Source organism: Rhinopithecus bieti, unplaced genomic scaffold (genome assembly GCF_001698545.2).
Source record: "Rhinopithecus bieti isolate Rb0 unplaced genomic scaffold, ASM169854v2 scaffold_5476, whole genome shotgun sequence".
Lineage (NCBI taxonomy): Eukaryota > Metazoa > Chordata > Mammalia > Primates > Cercopithecidae > Rhinopithecus > Rhinopithecus bieti.
The window spans coordinates 1,228,675-1,236,352 of NW_016805433.1; the positions used below are offsets into that span (position 1 = coordinate 1,228,675).

Consider the following 7,678-nt stretch of genomic DNA (forward strand, 5'->3'; position numbering starts at 1 on the left):
GGATCACGAGGTCAGGAGATCGAGACCATCCTGGCTAACACGGTGAAACCCCGTCTCTACTAAAAAATACAAAAAACTAGCCAGGTGAGGTGGCGGGCGCCTGTAGTCCCAGCTACTCGGGAGGCTGAGGCAGGAGAATGGCGTGAACCCGGGAGGCGGAGCTTGCAGTGAGCTGAGATCCGGCCACTGCACTCCAGCCCCGGCGACAGAGTGAGACTCCGTCTCAAAATAAAAAATAAAAAATAAAAAAATAAAAACCAAGAACGTGTGATGTCATGAACATTAGAAAAACCGAATGTTTCACATAGGAAGGAATGAATATCAGCATCAAATACTGTTTCCATGTCTGTCTAATGCAATCAGAATTTTAAATGTTTTACTGCATTTAGTGTCATATAAGTTTCTACCGATCCTGGAGAGCATTATTTTGGTGGAGTGGAGGGAAAAGGAGCTACACTCCAGTAGTCTAAAGATGGCTGGTGGCTGAAGACATTGAAAGAGTTCATAAAATTTTTCTCAGAATTCTTCTGGGAATGCAAAGAGAGATAATAAGGCATTCATGTTTTAGGTCAGGATTTTTGAAGCTGGGAAAGAGTTGAGCACATCGAATGCCAATGAAAAGTGTCAGGAAATGAGTAAATAGAACCAATGTAAAGGAAAAAATGACATGATATTAATAATGAGCATTTCTTCAGTGGTGAACTCAGGGGTAGGAGCAGTGGCAGAAATATTTTTATTGTTTAGAATTGCTTAAGCATAGGAATAATATAAAATACACCTACTTTTCGCCCGTTGTTTTTATTGTTTTAAAATTATCTACAGGAAATGTACCTTTTTGTAGGCTCCATCCAGGAAAAGTTGTTCCCAATGCCCATTGCTTCCTGTATCATCATATTGACTATTTCATTTTTATATACAGATCTAGATTATCATACTCATTAATGGGTTTGTTTTGCCTGAAGTCAGATATGCATGTATTAACCTACCACTCCATCTCCATCTCCACTGAATCAAGTGGAGAGATGTTTATACAACTATAGAACCAAATTTCTTAAGACCAATTTAAAAATTATTTGATAATGAAAGTCACTATCCTAAAATTCTAGGATTCTGACCACATTAATACCAACTTATTCATTATAAAAGGCAGTGACACTGAGTAAATGCAGTTTTACTGTAATTAGTAAATAAAATAGATGCCTATTATATTAGCTGGAAATGAAACGATTTCTAAATATACCTTTGGGAGGATGGTCTGGACCATTCAGCGCTCCCTGAATAGCCGCCTGGGCAGCAGAATTCTGAGCCTTCAGCATTTCAATGGTTTCTCTTAGTTCTATAAGTTCAGACTCCTGTGAAACAAACACAGTTTGGAAGCTTTAATACCTAGAAAGAAAAATAAAATCTCCTTGCTCATAGTTGAATTAAAAAGGTTTGATTTTATGTAGTAACAACCTCCTGGAAGATTTGGATGCTTAGCTGAACTTGTCAAGTTGTACCTAATAACTTATTTCTTAGCTAAAGTAAAGGAGGTGCTTGTTTGTTTTTCTTAGTTATTGTCTTATAAAAGAGAGATGAATAATCTTTATTCTTTTCAAAGGGTGGGACCCAGAACTCACCAGTACAAAGTAAAACAGGATATCACACCACTCATTTCAGATCACATACTTACTAATATTACCCATGATTACATTAGATATTTAGATATCACTATTGCACTGTTGCATTGCATTGTATTTATTGTCAACTAAAAACCTGAAGTTTTGTCAAACCAATGATTTCAGATTTTGTTTGAAATATTCTGTGCCTGCAAAATTGATTCTTTGTATTTAAGTGTAAAACCTGGAACTTACCCTTAATTCCTATTAAATGTCATCTTACTAAATTCTGATGCCATATCAAGGTCATGTTACATTCTGATACTTTTCCATTCAATAAAACTCCTAAGATGCAGACCTAGTCTCACCAAGCCAAAGCAACACAGGAATAAAGTAAATAGAAATATATGTATTATACAATTTTTAAATAATAGTTAAATTACAAACAAAGCAGCTTACAGATCAAGTTTTAATAAAGCATATATTTTCTTTTTGAATTTAAAGTAATTGTAAGATATGTCCCAATAAAATACTTGCACACATTTGAACTTTCATAGTTATTTAAGTGAATTATTTTATCAGAAACAACTCATTTTTAGAAGATAAAATAACTCAGAAAAAGATAGAGAGAAAGAAAAAGAACTGAGTGTTGCTTCACTACAGGCCGAATTTCCATTAGAAGCTCAGTAACAAGTATCTTTCATGGTGGTAATATAATCCTAAAAATCAGATCTTTGTCAGTCTCTTAGAGGGAGAATTCCTTGGTAAAATGTTTGTCATTCATCATTTCCTTTAGCATCTTTGGCAGAAAGTCAAAGAATCGGGCTTGGGTTCTTCATTCTCTGGTAAATAATTTATCTTTACTCAACGTCTCCCAGAACATATATTTTAAAAAGATCATCAGCAGCGGCCTTTGAGGAAAATTGCTTTATACATGGGAATATCCATTGACTATTTTAACCTTAGGCACTTAAAAAAAAAAAAAGATATATGGTGCTAATTGAAGTGATATCCAAGTTTGGAATAGATACCTGGCACCTCATGTATCTATTTTCATTGCATACCTGACATTTTCCTGATAAAGAACACTTAAATTTAAAACAAACAACCAAACCTTCTTATAGACTTTCAGTAGCTTATGAGTAGAAGAATCTCTCATGAAAAATCAATAGTAATCTCCTAAATTTATAGATGGGTCTTCAAATACTTGACTGCAATTCACTTCGACTATATTTATTATCAAAGACGAATATAGTATTTGTGGGAAATTTCCAGTATCATAACAAAAGTCAGACCCAATTCATCATAATGACTCAGTCTCTCCAATTTTTATATTCTGTCCATTGCCAAATTAGCAACAGATTTTACCAAAATTTAATATATTTTCCATTTAAAATATCCCCCAAGAAATAAAATATTTACTGAAAACTTATTCTGCTCTTACTGGAAATTTTTTCAAAAGAAATAAATGGTGGAATCATATAATGTAAATATTAATTTTACANGCCATCAAGATATGGATTTAAAGTCTACTCTTCTAATTCAGTCATTTTCAGTTTCTTATTCTCATTAAATGCTAAAGAGAACATTGAGGCTGGGATAATTCTGCAAAGGATTTTAGGAATAAGATAATCAGATTATGTTTTGTTACTTCACACTTTTCAAAAATGATAGATATTTTAAAACCTGAGAACCAAACTAAGATTTCATTTTCCTCCACTGAGCTATTCAAGATAATGATACCTCCCACACTTGCTGACCTTGTAAAGTTCTAGTTTTCCATGAAAGTTTCTCATGTTAAAGAAGCTGAATGGAGTCAATGTCTCTTTTCACAGTTTTATGCATGTGTCTGAGACTAAACAATTCATTCAGGTCAGGCTTGAAATGCTTCAAAATAAAATGATCAAATTTTGTGTCAGAATAATAGCCTTTCCTGGTGGTCTTTCCAACCCAATTTCTTAACTATACTTGATCTCTTTCCAAATTTCTCAGTAATGAAGACTTTGTTGAGAATCCCACAAGCTTGGGACAATCTGATCAACAAATGCCATCAACTAACTTGACCTTCTAGGCAAGGCTGTTTAAATTTTCCACCACATCTGTCCTTTACGTCCTCATGTTGGCACTGTTAATCTCACACTTCCCAGCTCTAGTTTCCTCAAACAGGTCCTCCCTTCCCACTCCACCTTGCTTCTGAAGTCTTGCTAATTGTTCTTCTGAAAGAACCTGACCATCCCTATTGCATCTAGTTTCAAATAAATTACATTCACCAAATACCAGTAGCGTAAGTAATTTGAAAAATTTAGATTCACATTATTCTATGCCCTAAAGATTAATGGATGCATCATCTGACTCTAACAATATATATTTTTAAAAACACTTCCAGATGGCAAATATCATAACGTAAATTGGGGAAAGTTAATGTAAAAATCCTATTCAACTAAATTTTTAGTTGCAGCGTTATCTATTTTCAAAGATTTGGTTTCAAATTCCCTTATTTTGAAGGTTTCAATTCCTGTTTTGTAGTCACCCAAAAAATGTTTCAGAGAGGTAACAAATGAGCAAACTACTAGGCTTTATTGTTAGGATAGTAGTCAATGTCTGAGCTTCATCACTCATACAAGGGGATATTCCTCTGCCTGTTCTGACCTTCTAACAAGAAAAACCTCTCATACCCTTAACATATGTTCTAACTGCCTTGGCATGACAGCTACAGGGAACTAATTTGAAAGTCTTTTAAATTTTAAATTCTGAAATATTGAGCTGAGAATATAGCTTTAGTAAATTTGAGCACAAGGATTTAGAAGTAGTTCTATAAGAATGTTACTTATAAAAATATAGTTTGCTGGATTCCTAGAGGTTGAGCCTTTCTCAACTGGCATTCTGTAAGAAAATTAAGCCCTGCACAATGATTTAGTAGCAATATCCTTGATTCTGACAAGGGTGGTACATAGCTAGTACCATTCTAGATGGTGAGAAAAGAAGTTATTTCAGCACATATAGTGGATGCCTCAGGGCATCAGGTTTAATTTTTTTCATATATTCCTGGTGAAGAAGTGCTGGTGAAGAGACAAGGATCTGAAATCAGGATAAAATTCTTGATCAAACTATGTCAATATCATAGTCTACAAGCCCTGGGTTAGGTACAGGGTAATGTCTAGAGATAATTTCACTCTCAGCAAGCGTATTAACAATTCTCTTGATTTTTTACCTACTTACAGACTTACTATTATATAGCATGTCTTCTTTTAGCAGCTATTGGGAATACTGTTTAACTTTCAGAAAATGCTGCCAGATTGATCACTATTTTTTTTCTTTTTTTGTAATTTTGATTTTTTTGAGACGGAGTCTCTCTCTGTCACCCAGGCTGGAGTACAGTGTCATGATCTCGGCTCAGTGCAACCTCCACCTCCGGGTTTCAAGCGATTCTCCTGCCTCTGCAGATGTTTCCTTTCAGAATGCATATGACATTGTACTGAGTCTAATAGCATGATAATTTTCTGCCTTCTGAGTTATTCATACATGTCTTTTCTTTCTTACCAGGCTATAAGTGTATAAAACCAGTGTTCTGGTACACAAATTTGGCAAGAGATTCAGTGTTATTTGGCATCAGGAAATAGGAAAAGTGTTAGGAGTGAATCCCTCTTTATTCAAGAAAGTTATTTTGGTCTATAAATCAAACAAAAATTTTGATGTAGCTTCAGGCTATTAACGCCATGTGATTGCTGAAAATCACACTGTGAAGCCCAAATACTAGAATCTGAGTCTTAATTTAGTTTATCCATTTTTAAAGTATGTAATCAAGAACATGTAACCACTTTGGCCTTTGTTACTTCATGTTTTAGCTTCCAACCCAGTTTCTCAGTATCCTCATTCTCAGCTTTACTTTTTTTGGTAGTGCTTATCATTACCTGAAATTCTATATGTTTTAGTTATAGGTTATACATATATTTTTAAAATTTGAGACAGAGTCTTGCTCTGTCGCCCAGGCTGGAGTGCGATGGCATGATTTCGGCTCACTGCAACCTCCACCTCCCAGGTTCAAGTGATTCTCCTGCCTCAACCTCCTGAATAGCTGGAACTACAGGTGCCCACCACCACGCCCAGCTAATTTTTGTTTATAGTAGAGATAGAGTTTCACTATGTTGGCCAGGCTGGTCTTGTACTCCTGATCTCAGGGAATCTGCCTGCCTCAGCCTGTCAAAGTGCTGGGATTACACGCATGAGTCACCACACCCGGCCTGTTTTAATTATATTTTTATTATCATCTGTCGCCCTCCTAAAATATAACTTCAATGATAAAGAGAGACATATATATGAGATATGTATGAGAAATACAAACTCAATGAGGAATATTATATATATGTATAATATGCTTGTAGAGTTCTAGTAGATATCTATGTTTATAGATATAGACCTATATCTATCATTCTATATCTATATTGTCTGTACTGTTTTGTCGTTAGAAGAGCACAAATTCAATATAAACTTGATGAATGACTAAATAGAAAAATGAACCTTATAACTTGGGGAAGGGAGTTTAAGAATCTCTGCTCTATGCTTCACAAGTCTTTTCTCAGGATTACTGAATCACCAGAGAGCAATATACCCTTTTATCTCAGCTCCCTGAAGAAATGCCTTTAGTGAAATATGATTAAATGTTATGCCCTTAGCTTTTAGAGAAATGTCTATTTGAACAGTGATTTCGTCTTTTGTTATTCCATGACCCCAATTTAAAAACCTTGGCAATAAATTCGTCCTTGAATTTAGTGCCAAAGAGTTTGTCTCTTCAGTCTAAATTATGTTCTTCTGGCCAGAAAATGAGAATAAAACATACCTAGCAATCTCCCTTTGTACCTTAGCTTCCTTGAAATTCAATTCAGTTCAGTTCCTTGCAGTAGCAATTATCAAGGCTGAGGTATATTGTTATATACATTACTCTACTGGTTTTAATTAGATTCTCTCCTTGAATTATACAATTTCATATTGCAAATAATTTTATAGGCTTTTAAATATCACTTTGAGAATAGGCAAGTTATAACCTCAAATTAATAAACAGTTAACCAAGACTGTTGTGTGTATATAGTTTGCAATTCAAAAAGAAGTTATTTTATTTTCAGTTAAAAAAGTGATAAGGCCAATGAGACATTCTGATATCTTCTGAGAAAATTTTATAATTTTGGCAATGTGATTTTTAAGGATAATGTAGACACGTTATTTCTTATGTCATAGAAATTATTTTTAAATATTCGGGCATTAATCATAGGCATCATAAGTTAATATACCTCTGCATTTTTTTTTACAGTTTCTATGAGAAAATTCACTTACAAATATAACAGAGTTCAAGAAAATATCTGTTGGAGGACAAAAATTCTATTAATTTTGACTTCTTGAAGATATTGAGACTTAAATTCTAACACTCGCTTCCGGCCATATGTTTGGTATATGCCCATTGAGGAATTTGGTGTTATCTTATAATTTTCAAGGGAAAAAGATAAATGTAAAGGAAGGTAATATTTTTTGATAGCCCCTAGCATGTGACATAACAGTATCTGACTTACTTCTCATAGTGATCCTATAAGGTAGTTATTGTCATCCCCACTTATAAAAAGGTGATTTTGAGGTTCAAGAAAGGTTAGATAAACTTGCTCTAGATTACCCAGCTTTTAACAGACATAGCCAGGGTTCTCATTCAAGAATACTGAGGCCCAGTGTTTTGATTCTTTCCCATCAGCTGCTCTAAAAAGCCTTGTAATTCTATTTGCTGGGTTCTTATATTACATAGTGAAGTGGCAAGCTGTAGCAAAAAAAGAAAAAGAAAAAAGAAACAGAGGGAGAGAGAGAGAGACAGAGAGAGAAAAGAAGGAAGGTAGGGTAGAAGGGAGGAGAAAGGAAGGGTGCAAAAGATGCAGGAAAAAGAAAAGGAAAAAGGAAGAAAAAAAGGAAAGGAAGGAAGAAAGAAAAGTAAAAGAAGGAAAGAAAGAAGGAAGAAAAGGAAGGGAGCAAGAGAGGAAAGGAAAGAAGGAAAGAAAGAGGAAGGAAGGAAGGGAGAGAGGGAGGGAGAGAGGGAAAGGAAAGGA

General features: G+C 34.6%; 1 protein-coding gene across 1 annotated transcript in view; it reads right to left on the reverse strand.

Annotated features, from left to right (window-relative positions):
* The window catches only part of NAV3 (neuron navigator 3), a 383,881-nt gene that overhangs the window by 48,151 nt on the left and 328,052 nt on the right, over window positions 1-7,678 (reverse strand). Inside the window, 1 exon segment of the mRNA XM_017872509.1 lies at window positions 1,241-1,352. Within this exon segment, the coding sequence (XP_017727998.1) occupies window positions 1,241-1,352 (112 nt within the window).